We start from the raw sequence: 26918 nt of genomic DNA, 5'->3' as shown, positions 1-26918 counted from the left end.
ATGATTTGGTTACCCTAAATTAAGGGATTAAATAATTTTTTCTACATTTGAAATTATTCAAATAACTGGTAAAGATTTACAAATAGAACTTTGTACACAATCAAAGAAACCAAGAGATAAAAAAAAAAAAAAAAAAAAAAAAAAAAAAAAAAAAATGTAGCCTCTAGCTATAAGACTTTCATATATGAATGTATATCATAACCAACGACGTGTCAACAGTGACACGGCGCAAACTTTAAGTTGGCGCCATGTCAATAGTGCCATGTCGTCAAACAATGACGACGTGTCACTGTTGAAACGACGTCCCTCATAGGGAGGACGTCGTTTCAACAGTAAAACGATGCCCTAGGGGTGTCGTTTACTGTTTAAACAATACCCTTTAGCCAAAAAAGTCACCTTTTGGTGTGACCTTTTAAAAAACCCAGACTGTTGACACGTCACAAAGTATGGATTTTTTGGTAGTGATTTAATTAATTTTTGTATCTTTCTATCTATGTCTTCCGTCTGTTTAGTTTATTATCAAATTCTTTAATTGGTATTTACAAAAGAAAGAAGATGGTAATTACACATGCTGATCATGGAGCTGGAAATTGCAGGACCCATCTACAATAGCAAATGATTACTTTGCTGGGTATTTTCTTGGAATGTTTTTAGGAACATAGAACAATAAAAGGGTACTGACACAAACACTTAGGGTAACACCTACCTTTACTATAATTATTATTATTTATTTATTTTTAGATAATTGAGTAACTTTTATAAAGCACAAACAAACACGTATTTACATCAAGCTAGCTTTAGGCATAGCTAAAGACACACACCCCTTACAAGAGCACACCCTTACAATTCGACCCAGGACCTGCGCGCAGAAAACCAACACATTGGTTGATCGGCAGGAACATATAGGGTTTGACTTTATCTTGCTGTGGATATGTTTTGTATCGTGTTGTGTTTCTTTGCTGTCTACTTATAGGACTATATTTTTTTGCCTTATTTTTCAATATAATTGATCACCAATGAAAAAAAAAAATTGTTTCTCATGATGATCTTTGCTAACTCTGCATCCTTGGCCCAACAGTAGTGTTGTTGACTATACTTTTGATTCAATCCTAAGGATAATTTGACTCTGTTCAGGTTAATATTATTCTCAAACCAGTGGATGCATGGGGAATCCACTTTATGTACGTGCTGTCCCGTCTCGACTTAAGAGTATCTCTAGCAACATAATGTAAAATGACTTATGAAAAAATACAATTCTCTACTTAACTACTTTTTTTATACAAAAATTCAATATAGATTATTTATTCTCTTTTCTACTTTCTTTTAAATTTTATTTTTTTATACAAAAATTCAATATGAAAAGTGCCTATTTGAATAATGAATAAACATTGCTTAGGAAGTTGCACGATGCGTGTTTTTTTTTTTTTTTTTTTCATGAATTACCCCACATTATCAATTTTACCACATAAACTATAATCTTACTGCCCGACCCCATCATATTACCATTTTCTGCACTAAACTTCTCACCCCAATAATTTTCTAATTGCTGGCTTCTCGCCCATGTTCATGCTTTTCTGTCTCTAATTATTTTTATTTCCAAGTGGACAAAACTACTGCAGTGATGCAGGTGAAGGAAAATAAATAAATGAAAATAAAGGAACGTGGCCAATTGTGAGGGGACAGACTATTTTTCTTCGAGTTTGTTTAAATATATGAGAGGTACATGCGAAAGACTTTTGCTGTCATGTTTCGATCACCTTTAATTGTTGGTGAAAGAAACTGGATGGAGACTTTATTTTTTCTAAGGAAAGTGGGTGGAGATTTATTATCGAATGTTACCGTTCTCTCTCTTTTTCTAAAGCAACCTCCGTGATGAAATTACCTATTCCTTTCCTTTTTGTTTGATTTCCTCTTTGAATTATGAATAAACATTGCTTGGGAAGTTGCACGATGCACATATGTATTTTAAGGGTGTCAATCTTGTCTAGAAACGAGTGGATTTTTTTTTTTTTTTAATTGAATAAGAAAAAAGTTACGAGAATAAACGAGTGGATCTTTGAATGGTAAGTAAATATGAATTTAGTTTAGGTGCAATAAAAGGATTAAGCTTAGGTTGGAGCCACTGCCAGATTGAACATACGCTTCACTATCAAAGCATTTTCTTCATTAATTTTTAGCTATAATAGCCAATGTGATGCAGGATGGTGTGTGGGTTCGTAATAGACAAACAATAATAGAATCACAACTCTTCTTAAACTAAAATTCTATAAAAAAATGAAGGCAACATAGATAGAAAATTACTCAGAGTGTTTCATATTTATAAATTAATAAAAATACATAAATTCTACATCTTACATATTATGTCTGCTATATTTATAACAATTAAAAATTCAATACTCCACTCCGTTACAACCCTAAATGGTTCTATTACAATTAAAAATTCAATACTCCACTCCATTACAACTCTAAATGGTTCTATTATCTTGTACCAGAAAGGTCAAGTCATAACAAACAATGGCTCCCAAAAGGATAAAAGGTCATTGTAAACTTCGACAGGAGACAAAAAAAAAAATTGTAAAAACTTGTATAGTTGGGATAGTTTCTTCAACATAAAATGAAATAATGAGATACCCTATCATATGGTTAAGCCCAAATTATTCTCGAAATGAAAGGTAGAGTCAAGAATGATATTAGGAGTTTTGCGGACCGCCAAAGAATTTTAGAAGAGATTAAATCCTTATTTTTTAACACTTTGTATCTTTGTTCAGTTGCTTGTGTTTCTCCTTTGGACCTTTGGTGATTAGTTGGCATGGCTTCTTATGTATATTTTCTATGTACATGGGGCGCTATACACTTATAATAATATCTCAATTACTTATAAAATAATAATAATAAAAACAAAAACAAAAGGATTAGGGATTGCTTATTTGCACTCTCTTTGACAGATACTGCAATGTAGCCTTTTGGAACATCTATTTTAATTTGGCATTGAATAAAAAGCCTGAGGTGGAGGGAAGAACCTGTTCTCCCCTCCCCCTCCTCCCCTCATCTACCCCTCTTCCTCTCTCACCGTGTTGCTCCTCACTGGTGATTTCTTTTCTCCGGTTCTTTCCACCTCTTATGAGGCTTTATCCATCGCCTTGTGCAATTTATCCAATCTCCTCCAGAAATCACGACTCTAGCCCCTCCTCCGACGCTCCACTGCCTACTCCGAGTCATGGCAACGGCATTTTCGTTCAGATTTGTCATAGGTCTCCAATCTGGTTTCTTTGAAGCTCGATTTGTCACCCTCCAGCAGCCTCGCCATCCAACGCGCCTCTCTACCATTGTCTCCGGCATCATCTCTTCCCGCCGTTGCCTCTCACTCATCCTTCCGGCCATCACACGCCAATGCGTGGATCTCACGCGCCGACATGTGGAACTCACGAGCCTCCACGTCTCCGCCTCTGATGTTGCTGATTTTTGGATTTTGAGATTTTATTTTGCTTTACTGTATTTTTTGTCTTTTTATTTTTCCATGTAATTTTCTGTCCTCTATGTTTCTTTTTTTGGCTAGATCGTTGATCTGGCCTTCTTTTCTATTTTTGACAAAGTTTTTCCTCTCCTTTCCGACTACTAATGGTCGGCTTTGTTCTTTTTTTCTGACCACTAATGGTCATGTCGGCAACCCTTTGGGGTTTTGTTTCGTTTATGGAATATTGCCATTTATACAGTCTCTTTTGGCCGTTTTATTTCGCTTGATGGGCCGGGTTATTTATTTGACCCATTCCTGACTATTACTAGGATTTCTTTGTCATTTTCGTTTGTGTTCTCCACTTTGGAAAAAAAAAAAAAAAAAAAGGTGTGGTTGGCATGCACAATTCAAGGTCAAATAGCCATTGTTATCATTTAGAGGGATAATTGCAAATATAATTAAAATTAAGGAGTGTTAAGTGAAGTTTTCTTTACGATTACTTGTTCAGTTTATTTTAGTGGGGTACTAATTGACACCCTCTCTCTATAGAAAGCCAATATGAATGGTTTTTTTTTGTTTAAACTATTTAATATATAATATCCCAACTTGGTATTGGAATTGATGGTACAGCTGATTACTTTTTCATGGAGAAAGTGGATATGATCATTGCACGTTTTTGGGATATCTTGGAGACTAACTTAATCCATTGATATGTTAAATGAAGGTGGTCAAACCACCCAAATAGCCTTGGAAATGGTTCTGTCACTTTTTTTTAGCATATTTTGGGGTAACCAAACCACCCTATGACTAATAATCACTTCCAAATGTAAAAATTAAATAAATAAATAATTTGAGAGGTAGCATGTACATTAACAGATCCCATCAACTTTTCTAACATCAATGACTAATTAATTTGTTCTTTTTGGCTTCCTTTAATGAATGATTAATCACTTTTTAAAACTCAATAAACTATTTGTCAAAAATCCAAATCACAATAACCAAAATTGTTTTTATACCTTCTTCTTCTTTAAGCAATAACTAAAATTTAGTTGCGATAATTGTTACTCTTTGCTTCTTTCTTTTTTTTTTGGCAACATGGATGGTTGATTGACACATGAGTGTGAGCTAGACCCTATTGCGACTAGTTCAGCTCCATGCCTCCATCGCACTGCAATACAGGAACACGCAATAATTTAATATTAATGACAACCATTGTCGCTATTAAGAATTCTTATTGGCGACCATAATGGATGTCGCAAATAAGCTATATCCCATCATAAATACATTTGTGCAACTTTCCGCGCGTGAAAAAAATTCATGTGCCGATATTAGGAACGACATATCAGCAACGACTAGAAGTCGTTTTTGATATTATTTTTTATTTTTTAATGAAATTAACGACTACTGAAAATTGTCGTCGCTAAAGGTGATTAACAATTAATTAAGATCGACGATATTTGAGTTGCTGCTAAATATATGGTTGCTAAAGATCATTTTTCATGTAATGTATCATAGAAATGCCCACTTTCATGCTTAGTTGGATTGGCATTTGCTATGAAATAAAACTGGTAATATAATGATAATGTAACTTCAATTTTTGTCATTGATAGCTCACTCCATCCTTATTTTATTCCTAAAAACTCTTTCTCTCCCCCTTTTATCTTTTTATTTTCTTTTCACATATTTCTCTGTTGGGTACTCATAATATAATTTTATGATAGATATATAATTTCATTCAATATTTATCCAATAATACCAATGTGGCACTCATAACTAATCATTAGATTGATCTTTGTTAAATAATAAAAAAAAAAATTAGTAATTAGTTGAAATTAACATATTAGTATTGTTGCGTAAAAAAAAACTCTCTTTTTCTAGAGCAAAGTCCACGATTGAAACGAGAAATTTACTAGCTAGGTAAAAGAGCCTAAGAATTACAAAGAATCTTTATCCAGTATTGCTAAACTGCAATGAACAAATATTGCCCAGATGTTTGTTTTTTATAAACAAATAAATACCTGAATATTTACAATTTTCTTATAATAGAAAAGGGCTAAATACTCTTTTGTCCCCTAGGATTTCAACACGTTATTTTTTTCCTCTTATCACATGAGGTACCTGTAGTTTTCATAAAGACCAAAATGGTACCTCCGTTAAAATTTCGTTCAAACCTTAACGGAATATCACGTCAGCACCAATTAAATGTCGCCACGTGTCATGTATCCTATCACAAATATGACTAATTTGAAAATTTTAATAAGATTTAACAAAAAATTCTAATAAAATGAGTAATTGAAAGAAATTAAAAATTGGATACTTTTAATTGAGATTTTTTGAATTTCATAATACTTTCAAAGCGCATGAAAATTCAAGAGAATTTTTTGAAGTTTTCTTGTAAATAAACGCATGCTAATTTTATAGACTAATTTTTTAAAGGGTTAAATACTCTTTTGCCCCCTAAGGTTTTAACACTTTAATTTTTTCTCCAGGTACATGTGTTTTTTATAAAGACTAAGATGGTACTTCCGTTATAATTTCGTCCAAAATTTAACGGAACGCCATATCAGCACCAACCAAATGTCATCACGTGTCATATAATTAATTTTAAAAAAATAAATAAAAAGATTAAAAAATTATATTTTTTCAAAAAAAACAAAAAGAAAATTGTGGGTGGCTAGGCCATTTGGGGTATTTGAAGGATCCGAAGGATCAAATATCTGCCCAGGCCACCATGGGTGGCTCCTTAATTACTTTACCCCCAAGCTAAATCTGATGCATAGAATGAGTTGCCCGTTCAACAAATTTCTCTTCATCGGCTTTTGACTGTTCTGTATCAGTAATGTCATCTTCAACTTCCATGTCCTCCCCTCCCCAGTGTCCAGAGGAGCATTTTCCCCTCTGTCAGTGACTTGGAATCAATCTGAGATAGATCACCAGCCAAACCCTTTTCCAAGCACTCTGCAGATTCCAACAGTATATCTTTCTCAATAGACCCAGAACCTCACTACCGGAACCTATAATGGATTCACGGTCCAAAAAACTGGCCAGATCAAATGGCCAAGGGTCTACAGCCAACCCAATTTTTTTTTTTTTTTTAAATAAAAAAAATTAAATATAATTTTTTAATCTTTTTAATTTTTTTTTTTTTAAATTATTTATATGACACATGGCGACATTTGATTGGTGCTGACGTAACGTTTCGTTAAGTTTTGGACGGAATTTTAACAGAAGTATCATCTTGGTCTTTATGAAAACTAAAGGGTGATAAAAATGAAACCCTAAAGAAGAAAAAATAAAGTGTTGAAACCCTAGGGGGCAAAAGAGTATTTAACCCTTCTTTTAACTCAATTTGAACAAAATCTTTGTTCTCTAAGGATTTGTTTGGGTGTGCGTTTGGAAAGTTTAAAATGGATTTAACACAAAAATGTCGGTTTGAAAATAAAAAGTACCAGTTTAGTAAAAAAAACTCTGCGACTTAATTGGGTTATTCCGACCACCACCAGCCAATTGGTTTTGCGGGCCCTACTTCTCCGATCCAATTGGAAAGAAATCTTTGCCCTAGTATGGCTTAGGAGGACGAGTAGGTTATCAATGCCGACACAGTATTCCCTCCTGTGAATCGCATATATCACGATGATTTCAAGAGCCATCCCAATAGCAATTGAACAAATCCAGAAGTTTTTGATTGCCGTTACAAAAAAAAAAAAAAAAAAAAAAAAAAAATTTGTTGTTATGATTTGGAGAAAGTCTTGAGAATGCTGCTTAAAACACTCAAAAAAGTTTTGGTTAGACATTATGGAGATAAAATTTCTTGTAAATGGACCTGCTGTAAATGTCCAACATGTGTGGTGTTCTCCACAAGATGAGCTGCCTTTCCAAAGAAAGTGTGAACTCCAGTTGCAATAACAACTACTTCAATTTCCCTTGGATTTTTTGTTACTGGAAGAGATTCACCGGTAAGCTCTCTAACGCAATCTCAAACAGGTTCGCTCTTAGGGTAGTTTTTTTTTTTTTTTTCTTCCAATTTTCGCTTTTTTCCTTTTTTTTATTTTTTATTTAAAGTAGGCACAGTTACATTTCTAGAAGTTTTAGGGGTAGAACGAATATAAATGCTAACTATTTAAGTTAATGAAAAAATCAAACTGCAAATCGGAACCACATACAAATTTTATAATTTTAAGTAGATAATTGCTGTATATTGATCCACCTATTAGTTGAATACATTTTGGGTATTTATCTATCCAACAGTTGATAAGATTTGATTTATATTAGAATAATAGGAGATTCTTGTATATTTCTTGTAAATGTGTAATAATAAATAGGTTTAGCAAGTTACCATATGATTATTTGTTGAGGATTGTAATGTAATTAGAAGGTTTAAACAAAATTAAATCATGGCCATAATGCTTTTACAAACTTTCCACCATCATAGAAATGCCTACTTTCTGCTTCTGCTTAGTTGGAATGGCATAAAACTTCTCATGATGAAAAACGTGATCCTAATATAACTTCAATTTTTTTATAAGATTTAACGAAAAATTCTAATAACAATGAATAATTGAAAAAAATTAAAAATTCGATTCCTTTAATCAAGATTTTTTGAATTTCAAAACCCATAAAAAATTAAATTTTTTAAAAAAATTTTCTTATAAATAAAGACGTGTTAATTTTATAGACTAATTTTTCTAACTCAATTTGAACAAAATCTTTGTCCTCTAAGGGTCAAGTCGGTCATCCCGTCCACGACCCGCCAAAATCTTTGACCTCTAAGGCTCAAGCGGGTCACCCCATCCATGACCCGCCAATTGGTTTTGCCGGCCCTAGACTTCTCCGATCCAATTTGAAAGAAATCTTTGCCCTAATATGGCTTCTGCTCTAGACGACAGTCGTGGTTGTGGTTCTACAACCCTAGACGACAGTCGTGGTATGCTATGAAGGTGGAACGACGCTAAGCAGAGCACAAGTTTGGGAAGAATGTCAGTCTATCTGCCGGAGGAGCTGGTGGTGAAAATACTCTCAACGCTGCCCACAAAATCCCTAATCCGATTCAGATGCGTCTCCAAAAGCTGGCATGAAATTTTAGGAAACCTAGATTTCCTCTCCCAAAATCTCCTCAACCTCTCCATTCTTGCCGCCCCAGAAAATCCCAACCATTCTCTCCTCCTCGTCAGAGGCAGGGAAAAATCCGACGACGAAAATGACGAAAATGACGTATTCTCTTTTCTCTCTTACGAGACACTCGACTGTTTGTCTCAGATCGCTTTTACTACTTTTCTCAGCTTTACGTTGGTCGGTTCCTGTAAGGGCTTATTGTGCATCTACAATGTCCATACCGGAGGAGTATATCTCTGGAATCCCGTCACACCATTTGTAGGACTCAAGGCTCTCCCGCCCATGCCCGAGCGTGCTAATTCGTTTGGATCCGGCTTTGGGTTCGGTTTTGACTCGAGATTTAACGACTTCAAGGTGGTGAGAATTCGTTCATCTTTGCTTCAAGGAGAGCATTTACAGAGCCATGTGGAAGTATTCAGCTTAAACGCCGGATCTTGGAGAGTGATTGACCTACCCGAACCCATGCTCCCTTTTTGGGGCAATCGAAGCAGTTTGCGGACAGTGGCGTTAGATGGGGTTTTTATCTGGTGGATGTTGGATCATAAGATCGCGGCTTTCGACTTCAGCGACGAGTTGTTACGATTGACGCCTCTTCCGGATGCTTCTCATCTCCATCTTCTCTCGCAGGATAATGGTGGGAGTAGTATTATAACCTTGTTAAACGGGCATGTCGCTTTGTTGGCTTTCTCTGGTTCTAAAATGAATGCAACACGTTCTTTGGAAATATGGGTTTTGCTCGAATTTGGTGTTAAGGAATCGTGGACTATACTTACTACAATTGGACTGCCAATGGATTTGGAAAGGCCACTGGGGTTTTGGAAAAGTGGGCAGTTGTTCATAGAGAATAGTGAGGGGCAACTGGTGTTGTATGATCCTTTTGCACAGTCAACAAAGAATCTTCAAATTATTGATGCCACTAAGAGATCGTTCCAAATTGTTCTCTACAAGCCGAGTTCGATTGCTGTCAATCCGTGAGGTATGGCTGCATGCCCTGCCCTGCCCTGCCCTTTTGTGTCTTCCATTTGTGTTTTCTGCTTCTTTTTTGTTTGGATATGCATGTTTGGTACTAGTGTTGCTTTGCCTTTTAAGTGTTACATTACTGTGTAAATGTTGGCTTTAGCAGGCTTGATATAATAAAAAATGTGATGTTCATTACTTCATGAAAGCGAAAACAGGATGTTGGGATTGTCATCACATAAAAATATAGGCATTTGTTACTTTCATAATAAAGACATTAAAGTGAAAAATGAAATCATGAAGAGAGAACATCATCAAGAACATAAATTAGACAATGTAGTGCTGGTTGACTGCATCCATGTCTAAACCCAGCGGCTTGGCAAATAACTCAACCTTGCCTTTCAGAGTGTGAAGTTCCCCTCAACCTGCAAAAAGAAAATAAAGGGCGTTAAGAAAGAAGAGCAAAGAAATTAAACTAAGGATGCTAGTTAAATTTATGCGTTAAATGTATACTTACGCGTTACAAAAACTCAGAAGTAAGCAGATAAATAAAGCTACATATTGGGTTGAATGCTAGTTCCAAGCATGCTATAAGATCCATATTCATGGATATGTGTAATCTGGATAGGAAATAGTGGAACCTTTGTATTTAATATACTTATCAGTACTTTCAGTAGAAGACTAACCTCGCAATCTTTGCACGCCTTTTAGCTTCTTCTGCCATAAGACTAATGTCTCTAAAAGTGTGTTTTTCAGAAAATCTTTTCGTCTCAGCAGACTGGAGGGCGTGTAGTGTTCTCTGCTCTGCTGCCCAAGCAGCCTCTCTAGCTTCCTTTCCAAAGTTCTTTTTGTTGGTAAATGCAGTCTGGTAACACATAAATAGGTGTTCATATTAGTATTAGTTCTATGGAACTAACAATAATGGCGAAAGCAGGATGTTAAAGACACGACAATTGTATAGATAGAGGAAATTCTGTAGAAGTTGCTTGTATAAGAAGTTTACAAATGCTTTATGAATAAATTTGTGATATTCTATCAGTTCTAGAGTCTTGTTTATTAAGCTTTTGGGACAAGTGGTAATTTAATATAGTATCTGAGCAACGGTCTTGAATTTGAATATGTCTCTGTCATTCACCTCCCATTTCTGAACATTTCACGTGTTAAATCTAACTTATTAAGACGAAATTCGAGCTCACACATAAAGAGAGTGTTGGAATATTAATTTAATAATTAAATCAATTAGTTTATAGTTGCTTAAGTTTTTTGGAATTAGTGGTGATTTAATTTGGTTGGGTCATTGTATGGTAACTTTAGTTTCACTTACTTTTTGGTCTACCACCAGACCCAGGTTCGTCCACTTACTACATATCGGACTGCAAATTTCAAGGGATCAAGCAAGAAATAAGTCAGAATATTGAAGATCCAAATGACAACTGTCCAACCCCAACCAATTTTACTTATTCCAGCAAATTTCCAAGTTGCTGTGGCAGATATTACTGTTGCAACCTGCAAAGACGAGTCCAAGTCATTGGCATCGGGAAAGGAATATAAAAGCTTATGAAGATAACCTCGATCATATTTTTATCAACTGTAAGCTTGTCAAGTGTTTTGTCACTGCATAGTACATCCATTCCAGCCATTTCCTCAATGGCTGTCATTCTCTTTGTTATGGCACCCTGCACAACACACAGATTCCCATCGTCCAAGAATATTCAGAATTGAAAACCATTAATTCATTCATATGCACTCTCAGGATAAGCCCTTTTATGATCATTGTAAACTTAATTCCAAATCAATCTCGGGTGTGGCTGTGGCTTCACAAACCTGCTGTGATAAACGATGCGAACCAATCACCATTGTAACCGAAAGAACAGTTCGCATTGCAATTTATGCTCCCAATTAGTAGGATGAGTAGGTTATCTATGCCGACACGGTATTCCCTCCCGTGAATCCCATATATTACGATGATTTCAATAGCCATCCTAATAGCAATTGAACAAATGCAGAAGTTTCCGATTGCCGTTAAAACCTGAAAAAAAAAATTTGTTGTTATGATTTGGAGAAAGTCTTGAGAATGCTGCTTAGAACACTCAAAAAGTTTTGGCTTGACATTATGGAGGTAAAATTTATTTTAAATGGACCTGCTGGAAATGTCCAACATGTGTGGTATTCTCCACAAGATGAGCTGCGTTCCCAAAGAAAGTGTAAACTCCAGTTGCAATAACAACTGCTTCAATTCCCCTTGCTTGCATGTTGAATCTGAATAAACCCCATCCCCTGGATTTTTTGTTACTGGAAGAGATTTCCCAGTAAGAGCAGACTGCAAGTGACAATGAAATATGTTAAATTCAGGAGGTCAAATACTAGGGAAAAATATGTTGTATATATGACATCATAGTGACACTAGTGCTTGGTTCTTAGAGAAGAACATGTCAATGTAAAAGTGAATGTTAAAGCAGAATCAAATCATAAATTTTTATTGGCAACTTCAAAATGAGTTATGTTCAATACATTTTTCTAAGGTTATTTCAAGTTAATTAGAGTGGCATTATTTTCGTGGTTGATTGAACTTTTTAAGGAGGTGTTGGATCCATTGGGTTTGGAAAATTACGTTCAAAATTACTCTAATATAAAAGAGCGAATGACTTTGTGGTGTGCAACTGCTACTTATGTGAAATCACATTCAGATTTGACATATTTCAAAATAGAGTTGTTATTTGCATTTTTTAGGACATTGTCTTACATGTTAAGACTTAAACTGTGCTCTTTTTGTGGTTTTTCACGGCCCCTCTTTGGCCAACAGGAACTTTATTTTATCTTTGGATTTCTCCGAAAATGTTTTTCTCTCTGGGTGACTAGTGCTTTGTGTTGACTCTCTGGGTTTGGCTTTATCTTGCTGTGGATATGTTTTTGTCTGGTGTTGTGTTTCTTTGCTGTCTCCCTACAGGACTATTGTTTGTCATCTTTTTCAATTGATAACCATTGAAAAAAATTGTTTCGCATGATGATATTTGCTAAATCTGAATCCTTGGATCAACAGTAGTGTTGTTGACATCAGCATGTGATTACACTTTTGATTCAATCCTAAGAATAATATGAGTGCAGAGGTTAATGTTATTCTCAAACTAGTGGATGGGGAATTCATTTCATCTGCTACTCATCCTAACTTAGAGCATCTCCAGCAACATAATGTAAAATAGCTTATGAAAAAAATGCAATTCTAACATATTGTTTATTCTCTTTTCAGCTTTCTTTTAAATATTATTTCACAACAATTTGATAGAATTCAGTAGTTTTTTTTTTTTTTTTTGGTGAGAGCTCCTTGATGAAAATGTGTCTTTAATATGCAAAACTTTGAATTACTATCCATATGAATATAGTTTTCAAGACAATAACTCTCTTTGTTCAATTTAAGGACAGAGATCCCAATCATTGCCTTAATGACTATTTTTACTCGCTTCGGTTTTATTGTTATCGTAAATGGTATCTCGTGAAAATGATTCCTCCATTCATAAAATAACTTGAAGTACATGTTAAATCAATCAAAATTTGAAATTTGTCATGTGACCATACGCCTAATACATACTCTGCTTACCGAGAAAACAATACAAAGAGGAAAAGAACAAAAAAGGAGTAGAAAAACATAACAGATTGGCAACCATTGTTTCAAAATAAAGCTGCACACCTCCAATTATACAGGAATTAATACACAGATGGAGAAAGTTGTAACAATTTGCACCAGCCTTTTGAACCATCTGCAAGCATCAAAGATGGATAAACATTCATTAGAGATCGACGTACCTGTAGAGCAAAACTTCGTACTCGAACTACTGTCTTAACAAGAATCAACAATAAAGAATAATTTATTTTCTGTATCAGTTAAAATATAATTTAATAACTTCTATATCTACTTGGATGCAAAACTTTTTTAGAAATTATCAAAAATTGAATGAGCAGTGAGACATACCTCTTTATATTCATAATCCGGATCCGTTTGTTGATGATGGGGATACAACGTTAAGATAATCCCATCTACTTCTTCTCAATGAAAATTAAATGAATGAACATGATCAATCCAGTTACTGAATATGAATGCCAACCTTATCAAAGGATCAATATCTAGTTACTTACCTATATTTGGAGGGTCAAATAGTAATGAAAAACTCATATTCGAAGGCCTCCTCTCTCAACGTTGTCGCTTGGGCATTTTAACAAACACCTATCCTCTTGCTGTGGAAACCAAACAAGAATAGAAACGTTCAGTGAACCCAACGCCAACATTTAGACCAAAAAAATAAAAACAAATAGAGAATCAAGTGTTGTTGGGAAGAAGAGAGGCAGTCTGTGATTCTCCCTTTATGAGATCCAAAAAGAAATGATGTAACAATAAACTGACCTTTGGATTTATTTCTTGAAACTTTACTTGCATCAAACAAAACTCGGATTCACGGATTCTCCTATTCTGGTTCATAAATTAATCTCCCATCAATTACAATGCAAGGGATGTGGGCTATCTTGAACCACTCTGGTCCTCGATCTTTCTTGCAACGTTTTTCTAGTAGAGGACATCTCTGGATATAAAGCCGCAGGAGTGAGGGAGAGAAGCCATCCTCTGGGAAGGACGTGAGCTTTTCACAATCCAAGATAAACAAAAATTGAAGAGAGGCAAGGTTTTGAAAGCCTTTGGAAGATAAGCATTTCAAATCCGGGAAGTCTCTGATGATGAGGCTGGTTAGAGAGACAGGTAGCATCATCTCTGGGAAGGACACCAGATGCGGAGAGTGACCGAAAATATCAAGTTTTTTAAGAGAGGTAAGCTTGTACAATCCCCCCTCAAAAAAGGCCTCGTTAAACGACGCCATATCATCGATAGAAAGTGATGTTAGGCTGGTGGGAAAACCTACTTCCGAAAATGATACATTAATGCTTGGACATTTTCTTATCCACAATCCTTGAAGAGAGGTGAGGTTTTGTATGCAGTTGGGCGAGACCTGCATTTTCTCACATTCGAAAATCGAAAGTGATCTCAGGTTGGCAGGGAGCAACCCTTTGTCTGGGAAGGAAACAAGAGTTTGACATTTGAAAATATAAATATTATCCAGATGGCTGAGGTTGTGTATGCCCATGGGTAAGGATTTAAGATTCTCACATGATTCGATATCAATCACTTCAAGAGACGAGTTGTGATGGAAGCTCTTCGCTATCGACTCCAGATTCTTACAATTCGAAATTGTGAGGGATTTAAGTGTTGTAGGTAATTCTCTGCTTGGTGTTAAGGATTTGAGCGATGGACAATTCATAATTATCAAGTGCTCAAGAAGAGATGTGCTGCTGCCACAATTGTTGACATCATCCCCATCCAACGAAATCAGCATATTACAATCTTCTATATATAGCCGCTTTAGCATTGGAGGTAGTTGGTCTACTGCAAAGTACGTAAGGGAAGGACAGTTACTGATATGAATATACTCAACACACGTGTTGTTGTGCATCATTGACTTGGGTAAAGATTCTAGGACCTCGCAATTTCTTATCCTGATTTCTTTGAGTTTGGATGGCCAACCCAAATGTAGCTGCTCTTCCACTTCTTTTGCCACCAAAGAAACAAGTTTGGAACAATTAGAAATATTCAAAACACGAAGACATGGGAGATGTTGTAGTAATCCCACATCATTTGACCACAAAGGCGTAAGCTCCTCACAAGTTTCAATCGTCAAATCTTCCACGCTTGTCAGCCCTTCCATTATAAACCCTTCTATTTGACATGTGAATTCTGAAATTGTTGAAAGAGACGAGAAGCGTAGTGAACCGAAGTCAACCTTGCCTCTATGCACCACCCCTTCTGATTCCTCAATTTTTAGTTTGCATAGCTCTGGAAAGCATGAAATTGAAACCACCAATTGCCTACATTGATTTATCACAATGTTTTGTAATAAAGGAAGGTGGTTTGGTAACTTACCGACAAGCTTGGGACACCTTATAAAAGAAAGCTTAAGCAGTTTTGGAAATTCTTCACAAGGAATCCAGTTCTCCCATTCTTGCATATTCTGGAAACGCAAAATCTCCAAGGATTTGAAAGCTTGTGAGCAACCTTCCTCGCAAAACTCACTTCCAATATTTTTCACACTGGCCATGCCTTTGATGAAAAGTTCTTTAAGTGATGGTAACTGGCCCACTGCTGGCAAGGTTGTGCACTTTGCACAACTTTCAATCTTCAAAACTATCATATTACAAAATGAGGGAACTCTTAACCAAGTTGGAAATTCTGCACCGCCATAGTGTCTAATAGTGAGCTCTTTTAAACCCTTGTGAGGTTGTAGCATGTTAAGTACCTTTAATTCACTTTTTCGATCTTGTGACTCATCTATGTTTCTACTCCATTTCAATGACAACCCATGGAGATTGTGTTTTTCAATTAACCTAGCGTCCCTCGCCTCCTCAAGATTAATCACATTTTCCAATCCTGAAATGCAAAGTGTCTCTCGAAGATGCAACAAAGGCCCTAACTCCTTTACCCCGGAACAACTACCTTTTCCCACAACTAGATTAGACAATGATTGGAGACAAGTTAATTTACCCATTTGCGGAGGCATTGCATCCAATGCACGTGCTCCTTGAATGTTGAGATGTCGCAAATTGACTAGGTTAGCAAACGTTGAAGGCAATTTCTTTAGATTAGAACAATCCTCCAAAATCATTGTCTGTAAATTATAGAGAGTGGCTATTGAATCAGGCAAGCTTCTGATTTTAGTGAGAGAAAGATCAAAGGACCGTAGATGCTTGAGATCACCAATTGACTCTGGTAACTCAAATATGTTGTATCCCCTCAAAGAGAGCACCCTTAAGCGCTGCAATTTTGGCAATAATTCAAGAGGAACATTACTAGTCAAGTAACAATTGCCTGGATATGGAAGCATAAGAGGTAGGAAGGTTCGTAAACATGTGAGATCATTAAAAATCTCAAACTTTTGAATGCCATCAAATTCACCACCTAGGTAAGACGAATGTCGAGCCTTTGTAGAAGGTTTCCTTCCATTATTACCCCCAATTCTATCCTCCATTTTAAAGCATATATCTCCTGCAACCCATTGAGCCAAATCATTGATGAGGTCATGCATAAGAAACCTTGATTCATCCTTGAATGATTGTTGGAAAAATGACCTTGACAGCAGATTGTGAAAATACTCGCTACCCAAATCTTCCATTTGCTTTCTCTCATCTCGTGGTTGAAGTAAACCTTCTGCCATCCATAGTAGAACCAACTGTTTCTCCTCAAATTCATAGTCCTTGGGAAGTACAGAGCAATACATAAAGCACCTCTTTAAATGTGAAGGGAGATTATGATAGCTCAACATAAGAGCCGGTGCAATTTCACTTCCCACTTCTGGTAAATCCCATATCTTGCTCTTCAATACATCTTCCCACTCATAGGTTCCATTTTATTGCGTAAGACACCTCCAAGTACTTTCGCTGCCAAAGGGGAGCCCTTACACCTTCCAACTATTTCCTCACCAATATCTTTTAGGTTTAGATGTGCACTGAAGTCTTTTGTTCCCAATGCATGATGGGCCAATATAGACAAGCAAACATCATTTGACAACTCTTTGAGAGAGTAAGCAGCTGGAATGGTACCCGTCTTTGATGAAACTCCCACATTGCGAGTTGTGATGACAATTGCACTTCCCGATGCCCCTTCTTCGAAAGGAGCACGTAAGATACTCCAGTCATGGTAGTTTTCATTCCAAAGATCATCTAGAACGACTAAAAACTTCTTCCCCTTCAGATTCTCCTTTAGTTTGTTTTGCAACCAATTTAGATCCTTACCCTCACAGTTTTCAGAGGTGAGAGATTCTAAAATTGTTTTTGTCACCCTAACAGCATCAAAATCTTCAGAAACACAAGCCCATGCCTTCATATCAAAAAAGCTCTGCACTTTTTCATCATTGTACACAAGCTGGGCAAGAGTTGTCTTTCCTATGCCCCCCATACCAATTATAGGAATAACAGAGAGTTGAGCATCCCTACATTTTTCACCCACCAGAAATTCAAGTATAGCCTCTTTATCTTTTTCCCTCCCATAAACATTAGCTTTGGTCACTACAGAGGTTGGCGTCAGTGTCTCTCTTGTTCTGCGTGACCTTCTATCAACATTTTCACACAATTTCAGATCATCTTTTTGCTTCACCATCTCGTTGAATCGATCAGTGATCTCCTCTATCTGTGACCCCAGCCTATTGTTGATCGTAAAACCAGTACAACAAGCAGGAATGAAGTTCCGTACCTTACTTGTGCTCCCCTGATTTGCTCCTGTCAGTTTCTGTTGCAAAGCTTTTGTGGCGAACTCATCGAGGATGTCATCCACATCGTAAGCCAAGTCTCTGAGATCATCCAGCCACTTCTTCACTGCCACACCATTATCTTGCTTCTCTTCCGCATCAGCAAGCACTGCCTCAATTCTATGCAGCATTCTGCTCCACTTTTCCAGCTTTTTCTCAAGTCCCTCCCGGCGAGCAAAGTTGAGCAACTCCCGAGACGAGAGACGGTCAAAGAGGACTCCAAGGAACGCAGAAAGGAGGGCTTCCGCCATTGTTTTCTTCAGGAATCAAGAAAAACGATGCAAGAGTTGAGGGTAGCCAAGCACTGAAAGCAGAAAGTAATTGGTGTCTCCTGTGGGAAAGCTTGATGAGTAGTCTCAAAACTTGTCACTCCAATAATTTCTAATTGCTGGCTTCTCTCCCATGTGCATGCTTTTCTGTCTCTAGTTATTTTTATTTCCAACTACTGCAGTGATGGAGGTGAAGGAATAAAATAAATAAAATAAAGGAACGTGGCCAATTGTGAGGGGACAGACTATTTTTCTTCGAAAGTGGGTGGGGATTTATTGTTGAATGTTATCTCTCTTTTTCTAAAGCAACGTCCACGATGAAATTACCTACTCCTTTCCTTTTTGTTTGATTTCCCTTTGATGCAAAAGAGGCACATGGGTGCCTCTTTGAATAATGAATAAACATTGCTTGGGAAGTTGCACGATGCATTTTTTATTTTTTTATTATTATTTTTTTAATATTACATTTTTCCCATGACTACCCGCGTTGTCAATTTCACTCCATAAACTGCAATTTTACTGTCCAACCCATCAAACTACCATTTTCTTCTCAAAACTTTTCACCCCAATAATTTCTAATTGCTGGCTTCTCTCCCATGTTCATGCCTTCTGTCTCTAATTATTTTTATTTCCAAGTGGACACAACTACTGCGGTGATGGAGAAAAAAAAAAAACAGAACGTGGCCAATTGTGAGGGGTCAGACCATTTTTTCTTCAACTTTCGCTAAATTAGAGTTATGTATATATATAGCATGTCATCACAAGAAAGGGGAAGGGATTATCTCTCTTTTTAAAGTTTAAAAAAGATTTAGAATATAAAAATGTTATATACAAGATAAGGCTCATTCACTAAAGCTGATGTGATTTGATCCCGAGTTAAAAAAATCTATTTTCATCTACCAACTGCTAAAAAAAAACCACGTCACATTAACTTTAGTAGATGAAATAAGAATACTTGCGAGATTGACTTGCGTACATCTTGTAAATGTGTAAGAATAAATAGGTACCGTATGATTGTTGAGGATTGTAAGACTAAGGTTGAAACAAAATTAAAACTTGGCCATCATGCTTTTCGCTCAACCAAAATTAAGTATCTTTGATCTCCACCAAACTTTCCTCCATCATAGAGAATCCGAGGAGCCTTTCAAAAATGGGCTGTTTGTTTGTAGGGCCCTTGCTGGCTTATCCCCCATGTGCATCCTAAAGTTGTTCATACTTATCCCATAGGATATCTCTTTAGTCAAAAAAGCTAGAAACTAGAGAGTTAAGTAAAGAATTAAAGGTTTGTATAGTAAAAGTTCTTGTGATGTACCTTATTAAATAACTTTAATCGGTGGTCGAGCTTTTCGGCTTTCGTGTAAAAAAATATAGGGTTACATTATTTATTTGATGCATTCTCTTTTAATTTGTGTTTACTTAAACTAATTGGGTCGTTTTGGAGCTTATTGTTGGGTTATCGAACCCTTTGTTTTTTGTTGTTGTTTTATCTATAATAATAAATAATAATAAAAAAGAGCTTATCATAGTGTCATGTTTGGCAAACACTTCTCCATGCTCCCAAAAAAGTCCAACTTATTGAATAAATGTTCTCTCCCTTTTTTTAAAGCAATGTCCATGATGAAATTGCCTATTCCTTTCCTTTTTGTTTGATTCCCCTTTGGACAGAAAGTTCTGTCCTTTCCGTTTTTCTTATCTTTAGGTGGTTGGCCACTATAGAATTCTGAGAATTATGTTCTCTCTTTTTCTTTTTTTCTTTTATGAGTTTTCTCCACTTAAGGTAGCTGCTTCTTCTTCTTTTCTTTTCTTTTTTTCTTTTTTTCTTCCTATTTTTTTTTTTTTTCCTTTTTTGTTTTTTTTTTAAAAAAAAAATTTTAATTTCAGTTTTTAATTTTTATTGTGTTACATTTTTAAACTAAGGGCATAGTTATATTTCTAGAAGTTGTAGGGGTAAAAACGGATATTTCATATGCTAGCCGTTGAAGTTTAAGAAAAAATCAAACTTTGATTGGAAGGGACCAATAAATGAACCCTACATTACAAATTTTAAAATGTGAGACTCATAATTTTTACACTTAAACATATATATACTCAACATATTGTGATTAGGACTTTATCCATTAAGTAGTATATTAGTTGTAGTAATATTCAATAACCTTGAATTTGTTAATTCAATTTCATCTCTACTACTACTATGTAGTCTCTTGTGTTAAGCTATGAAGCTAATTAATAAACATATGAAAATATTATTATTATTATTAACTGTAACTCGACTTATTTAATTAAATAGGTCAGACGCCTCAACCATAATTTTTTAATTTCATGTTGGGTTCGTGTTGAATTTGTGACTCGTGTCAAAAATTGTTAGCCCCATCTTAGATTAGTTCAATGGTTTGTTGTCTTCAATTTTTGTCATATATTTCTGTTATGACAAGTATGAATCTCAAGTTGTTATACACATATGATAAAATCTTGACCATCTAATTTTAAGAGGGTGTTTAACAGTGTGTTTGTTAAACATCCACTCACCCTAAATACTATTGAAAAATGTTAGAGGTTAATATTTTTTTATATATATATTTGGCCTATATTCTCTTACGATCAACTATTAAATTTGTGGACTTGTATGGACTTATTTTTTGAGAAATATGGATTTTGCTTGATTTTGGTGTTATGGAATCGTAGACTAGACTTATTACAATTGGACTCTCAATGGATTTGGAAAGGCCAATGAGGTTTTGGAAAAGGGAGAGTTGTTCATGGAGAATAGGGAGGGGCAACTGGTGTTGTGTGATCCTTTTACACAAACAAAAAAGAATCTTCAAGTTGATTCCATTAAGAGAATGTTCCTAATTGTTCTCCACACGCCAAGTTCGGTTGCAGTCGATGTGCAAGGTATGGCTATCTACATTGCCCTTTTCTTTGTTCCATTCATATTTAAGATTAGTGCAATATGCAAGCGGTAGGAGACATGTGAAAATCCTTTATTTTGAGAGATAAATGTAAAATTGGTCTATGTGGTTAGCCTAAATTATAAATTATTCCATGTGGTATAACAAATAATTTATAGGTTCCTATAGTTGGCATAAATTACAAATGACACGAATTTCCTTGAAATTTCTTTTCAACCTACTATAATAAGTGACAAGCTAGTGTCATTCAATATCTTTGAGTTTTTCAAAAATTAATGTTTGGATTCCTAGGTTAGTAGAATAACAATAAATACCTACTAAAAATATTAAAAAAAAATTGTGAGAGATGACACTTGGCACTTATTGAAATTGGTTGGAAGAAATTCAGTTCAACTGGTTTGGAGGAAATTTATGTCCAATTACAAATCACTACATGTGGTATAAAAAATAATTTATAGGTCCTTAGGTTATTTCAAAATAACAGTTTACTACCTTAAATAAATTTTCGTTAAGTAACTTAACATAATTTATTACTGTGACACGACATACCCAATACAAACATGACACGTGTCATTCTGAATTTCTAACTTTAAAAAATGACAACTATATGATTTTCTACATTATTTTAGAACACCAACTAAGATTACACATAAACCCTACTCCACGTGATACTGCTACAATAAATTAACCTATTATCTTTCGTGCTTGGTTGGAGTGTCATTTGCTACGAAATAAAACTGCTCATATAATGAAAAGGGTGATCCTAATGTAACTTTAATTTTGGTTGCATCCGGGTGAAAATTTCCCTTAATCCATAATAATCCCAAGTTTAGAGAATATCATGCCGATTCCTTTTTAGGCATTGGAAGCGTTTACCGTTGGCTCACTTTGACAAACCTTTAAGCCATTTGTTTCAGTAATTTCATTCTCTCTACAACGTCAACTTCGCCATGCTGGTAAAAATTTCCCTGCCAATACCATAAAAAATCCGTTGTCTTTTTTAATTGAAATATTTTTTTTATGAAGTTTTTGGACGAAAAGACCGATAGAAATAACAATTTGATAAGCATGAAAAACCAATGTAGTAAAATTGTCATTGTTAAATGAAAAGAGTTATTTTGCATTTTTTCAACTACTTAACTGACGTGACATTTTTTTTTTTTTTAAAAAAAAAACAAAACCTGGATAACTTTTTGATAAAGCTGCAAATCACAAGTAATAAAATGATATTTAACCCTTAATTGCTAGTTTTGAAATAGTCAATGACAAGTCTATTGCATAATAAAGATCAAAAACCACAGCAAGTGTGCCCCAATATTGGATGGTTAGATAATATGCAATTTCTTTAAAAATTGTTTAATTCCCTAGATTTAGATAAAACTCTCCAAAATCTTCCTCTACCAGCTACCCTATATTTTTCCTAAACTACCATGGGTGGGCAAGATATTGATAGCTCTCACTCCATCCTTATTCTTATTTTCTTTTCACATATTTCTCAGTGGCACTCGTAATATAATTTTATTCAATATTTATCCGATAATACTAATGTGGTACATAACTAATCATTAGATTGATCTTTATTAAATAAATAAATATAAAAATAGTAATTAGTTGAGGATACCACATTCGTATTGTTGCCTAAAAAACAAAAAAAAAAAAAAAAACTCTCTTTTTTAGAGCAAAGCCCACGATTGAAATGAGAAATTTACTTGGTAAAATAGCCTAAGAATTACAAAGAATCTCAATCCAGTATGGCAGTATTTTTTTTTTTTTTTTTTTTGACATGTCCGCACAAGAAGGAGAAGGGGGATTCGAACTAGTAACTTCCACTTCATTAAGTGTGGTCCCAGCTGATTGAGTTACCTCTTGGGAACAGTATGACAGTATTACTAAATTGCAATGAACAAATATTGCAAAGATGTTTATTTGTTATAAACAAATAAATACCAGAATATTTACAATTTTTTTTTTATAATAAAAAAATTTGAGTATCTTGAAAATTTTGACAAGATTTAGTGAAAAAATATAATGAAAATTGGTAATCAAAAGAAATTCAAAACTCGATACATTTAATTGAAATTTTTTGAATTTCAAAGTACTTTCAAAACGTGTGAAAATTTTTTTAAAAAAAAAATTAAAATTTTTTTCCTATAAATAAACACATGCTAATTCAGAACAATTTCTATACCGTTATGACACAAACCCATTCCTTTGTGCTTACCAATTAGGACGTGACACCTAAGCCCATCATGCTAAACCTAAGCTTAGCAAAAAAACAGAATCATACTTGATCATACCAAATATGAGCCAAAAAAACTTAAAAAACTAATTAAGTATTTAAAAAAAAAAAAAAAATAGAAGAAGCGGCTATCCCAAGTAGGAGAGAGGGGATGGCGAGCTACCCCAAAAAGGAAGGTCAGGTGCGGGAGGCTCAAGGGTGGCCCACAGGGCAGCGGCCCCAGCCTATGGAGTGGCACTCAGCCATCCCAAAATCTGGTTGGGGGTGGCCTGCGAGGCACCCTTAGGTCACGGGGCGGCACACATCTTTTAGAAAATATTTTCAATGTGATCAGTGCACAAAAAACCCTTGCTTCAGTTTGGAACACATTTGAAAAAATACACAACCACACCTGATTAAATTTCAAAATAATCTTTGCCCTAATATGGCTTAGATTAGCCAAGAGGAATGCCGGCAAGAATCCGACAAGAGTGCATAAGCAGCTAGCGGTTATGGTTCTATAACCCTAGACAACAGTCGTGGTATGCTAAGAAGGTGGAACAACGCTAAGCAGAACAGAGCAGAAGTTTGGGAAGAATGTCAATCTATCTACCGGAGGAGGTGGTGGTGAAAATACTCTCAGAGCTACCCACAAAATCCCTAATCCGATTCAGATGCGTCTCCAAAAGCTGGCATGAAATTATAGGAAACCTAGATTTCCTCTCCCAAAATCTCCTCAACCGCTCCATTCTTGCCACCCCAGAAAATCCCAATCATCATCTCCTCCTCCTCAGAGGCAGGGAAAAATCCGACGACGAAAATGACGTATTCTCTTTTCTCTCTTACGAGACCCTCGACTGTGTGTCTCAGATCCCTCTTACTACTATTTTCAGCTTCATTTTCGTCGGTTCCTGTAAGGGCTTATTGTGCATCTACGATGTCCATACCGGAGGCCTATATCTCTGGAATCCCGTCACACCCTTTGAAGGACTCAAGGCTCTCTCGCCCATGCCCGTGCGTGCTAATTCGTTTGGGTCCAGCTTTGTTTTCGGTTTTGACTCGAGATCTAACGACTTCAAGGTGGTGAGAATTCGTTCATCGTTGCTTCAAGGAGAGCGTTTACAGAGCCATGTGGAAGTATACAGCTTAAACGGCGGATCTTGGAGAGTGATTGACCTACCGGAACCCATGCTCCCTTTTTGGGGCAATCGAAGCTGGTCGCGGACAGTGGCGTTAGATGGGGTTTTTATCTGGTGGATGTCGGATTATAAGATCGCTGCTTTCGACTTCAGCGACGAGGTGTTACGATTGACGCCGCTTCCGGATGCTTCTCATCTCCATCTTCTCTCGGACGGGGATGATGGTAGTATTATAACCTTGTTAAACGGGCATGTCGCTTTGTTAGCTTTTTCTGATTCGGAAATGATTGCAACACGTCCTTTGGAGATAAGGGTGCTCGAATTTGGTGTTAAGTAATCGTGGACTATACTTACTACAATTGGACTCCCAATGGATTTGGAATGGCCACTGGGGTTTTGGAAAAATTGGGAGTTGTTCATAGAGAATACCGAGGGGCAACTGGTGTTGTATGATCCTTTTGCACAGCCAACAAAGAATCTTCAAATTATTGATGCCAATAAGAGAACGTTCCAAATTGTTCACCACACGCCGAGTTTGATTGCAGTCAATCCGTGAGGTATGGCTGCATGCCCTGCCCTGCCCTTTTGTGTGTGTCTTCCATTTGTGTTTTCTGCTTCTTTTTTTGTTTGGATATGTATGTTTGTTGCTAGTGTTGCTTTGCCTTTTGAGTGTTACATTACTGTGTAAATGTTGGCTTTAGCAGACTTGATATAATCAAAAATGTGATGTTCATTAGTTCATGAAAGCGAAAACAGGATGTTGGGATTGTCATCACATAAAAATATAGGCATTTGTTGATACACTACAGGATATCAACCATTATTGGTTTAGTTCTTTACTACTTTCATAATAAAGACATAAAAGTGATTAATGAAATCATGAAGAGAGAACATCATCAAGAACACAAATTAGACAGTGTAGTGCTGGTTGACTGCATCAATGTCTAAACCCCGCAGCTTGGCAAATGACTCAACCTTGCCTTTCAGAGTGTGAAGTTCCCTCAACCTGCAAAAATAAAATAAAGGGCATTAAGAAAGAAGAGCAAAGAAATTAAACTAAGAATGCTAGTTAAATTTATACGTTAAAAAAAGGCAAAAGTAAGCAGATAAATAAAGCTACATATTGGATTGAATGCTATAAGATCCATATTCATGGATATGCATAATATGGTTAGGAAATAGTGGACCCTTTGTATTTGAGATACTTGTCAGTACTTTCACTAGAAGACTAACCTCGCAATCTCTGCACGTCTTTTAGCTTCTTCTGCCATAAGACTAATGTCCCTAAAAGTGTGTCTTTCAGAAAACTTTGTTGTTTCAGCAGACTAGAGGCCGTGTAGTGTTCTCTGCTCTGCTGCCCAGGCAGCCTCTCGAGCTTCCTTTCCAAAGCTCTTTTTGTTGGTAATTGCAGTCTGGTAAACACATAAATAGGTGTTCATATTAGTATTAGTTCTATAGGACTAACAATAATGGCAAAGTCAGGATGTTAAAGACACCATAATTGTATAGATAGAGGAAATTCTGTAGAAGTTTCTTGAGTAAGAAGTTTACAAATGCTTTATGAATAAATTTGTGATATTTTATCAGTTCTAGAGTATTGTCTGTTAAGCTTTTGAGACAAGTGATAATTTAACATAGTATCTGAGCAACAGTCTTAAATTTGAACCTTGTCTCCGTCATTCACCTTCTTTTTCTGAATATTTCACGTGTTAGATCTCACTTATTAAAAGGAAATTTGAGCTCACATATAAAGAGAGTTTTGGAATATTAATTTAATAATTAAATCAATTAGTTTCTATCTACTTAAGTTTTTGGAATTAGTAGTGATTTAATATTGTTGGGTCATCTTATGAAAACTTTAGTTTCGCTTACTTTTTGGTCTACCACCAGATCCCAGGCTCGTCCACTTATTGCATATCGGACTGCAAATTTCAAGGGATCAAGCAAGAAATAAGTCAGAATATTGAAGATCCAAATGACACCTGTCCAACCCCAACCAATTTTCCTTATTCTAGCAAATGGTTCTGACGTGCAGTGGCAGATATTACTGTTGCAACTTGCAAAGATGAGTCCAAGTCATTGACATTAGGAAAGGAATATAAAAGCTTATGAAGTATATCAGATGTGGAATTATGAGACAGCAATGGCATTGCATGATCCACCAAATAGATTTGTTTAGTCAAGTGTAACTGAAACTTTTCAATGCCTTGGAATGAAAGATCATTCCACTTCCAATGACTTGGCTTCAGAAAGTTCCGAAGAAAATTTAGAAATTTTGTCCTAGAATCCATGTCCTTTCTCTGTATGTATCAGTTGTAACTATGTTCTCCAAGCTAATCCCGTTTTGCAGAACAAGAAAATTTAGAAATTTTGTCCTAGAATGCCTGGTTGATTGTGCTGACTTGAAGATGCACAGCAGATGCAATCATTTCATTTCGATCACTAGTTTGATTGTCATTGAAATTGCTCATACTGACATTCTTCAAATGAAAATGTTTCTGCAAGAAAAAAAAAAAGGTATAAA

General features: G+C 35.7%; 4 protein-coding genes and 2 pseudogenes across 7 annotated transcripts; 2 read left to right on the top strand and 4 right to left on the bottom strand.

The window, feature by feature from the left end:
* Window positions 1-8201: 8201 nt before the first annotated feature.
* Window positions 8202-26353, top strand: LOC132185834 (F-box protein At3g07870-like). Of its 4 annotated transcripts, none has more exons than XM_059599634.1 (2): window positions 8202-9542; window positions 26285-26353. In XM_059599634.1, exon 1 carries the CDS (start codon window positions 8429-8431, stop codon window positions 9539-9541), a length of 1113 nt encoding a protein of 370 aa, XP_059455617.1. In that variant the 5' UTR covers window positions 8202-8428; the 3' UTR covers window position 9542; window positions 26285-26353. The 4 variants fall into 4 exon arrangements, with proteins under 4 accessions (XP_059455617.1, XP_059455640.1, XP_059455624.1 ...); XM_059599657.1 differs by having other exon boundaries at window positions 26292-26341; XM_059599641.1 differs by lacking the exon at window positions 26285-26353 and adding an exon at window positions 10866-11007.
* On the bottom strand, window positions 11017-13691 carry LOC132172525 (ATPase 11, plasma membrane-type-like; annotated as a pseudogene).
* Window positions 13158-16946, bottom strand: LOC132185795 (putative disease resistance protein At3g14460). The gene is made up of 3 exons (XM_059599588.1): window positions 13920-16946; window positions 13491-13753; window positions 13158-13278 (listed from the first exon to the last, which is right to left on the bottom strand). The coding sequence occupies exon 1, from the start codon at window positions 16876-16878 to the stop codon at window positions 13981-13983; it is 2898 nt and encodes a 965-aa protein (XP_059455571.1). The 5' UTR covers window positions 16879-16946; the 3' UTR covers window positions 13158-13278; window positions 13491-13753; window positions 13920-13980.
* Window positions 16852-18220, bottom strand: LOC132185826 (putative disease resistance RPP13-like protein 1). The gene has a single exon (XM_059599623.1). It carries the CDS (start codon window positions 18108-18110, stop codon window positions 16932-16934), a length of 1179 nt encoding a protein of 392 aa, XP_059455606.1. The 5' UTR covers window positions 18111-18220; the 3' UTR covers window positions 16852-16931.
* On the top strand, window positions 23853-24731 carry LOC132172515 (F-box/kelch-repeat protein At3g23880-like). The gene has a single exon (XM_059584033.1). The coding sequence runs from the start codon at window positions 23853-23855 to the stop codon at window positions 24729-24731; it is 879 nt and encodes a 292-aa protein (XP_059440016.1).
* LOC132172506 (plasma membrane ATPase 1-like) overlaps window positions 25107-26918 on the bottom strand; it is a 7397-nt pseudogene continuing 5585 nt past the window's right edge.

This window comes from Corylus avellana, chromosome ca1 (assembly GCF_901000735.1).
Source record: "Corylus avellana chromosome ca1, CavTom2PMs-1.0".
Lineage (NCBI taxonomy): Eukaryota > Viridiplantae > Streptophyta > Magnoliopsida > Fagales > Betulaceae > Corylus > Corylus avellana.
Note: the sequence above shows the minus strand (reverse complement) of the source record. Positions and strands in the feature narration are given on the sequence as shown.

Excerpts from the sequence above, each read along its gene's own strand:
- LOC132185826 (XM_059599623.1), bottom strand. The coding sequence starts at position 18,110 with ATGGCGGAAGCCCTCCTTTCTGCGTTCCTTGGAGTCCTCTTTGACCGT.
- LOC132185795 (XM_059599588.1), bottom strand. The coding sequence starts at position 16,878 with ATGTTGAGCTATCATAATCTCCCTTCACATTTAAAGAGGTGCTTTATG.
- LOC132172515 (XM_059584033.1), top strand. The coding sequence starts at position 23,853 with ATGTCAATCTATCTACCGGAGGAGGTGGTGGTGAAAATACTCTCAGAG.
- LOC132185834 (XM_059599634.1), top strand. The coding sequence starts at position 8,429 with ATGTCAGTCTATCTGCCGGAGGAGCTGGTGGTGAAAATACTCTCAACG.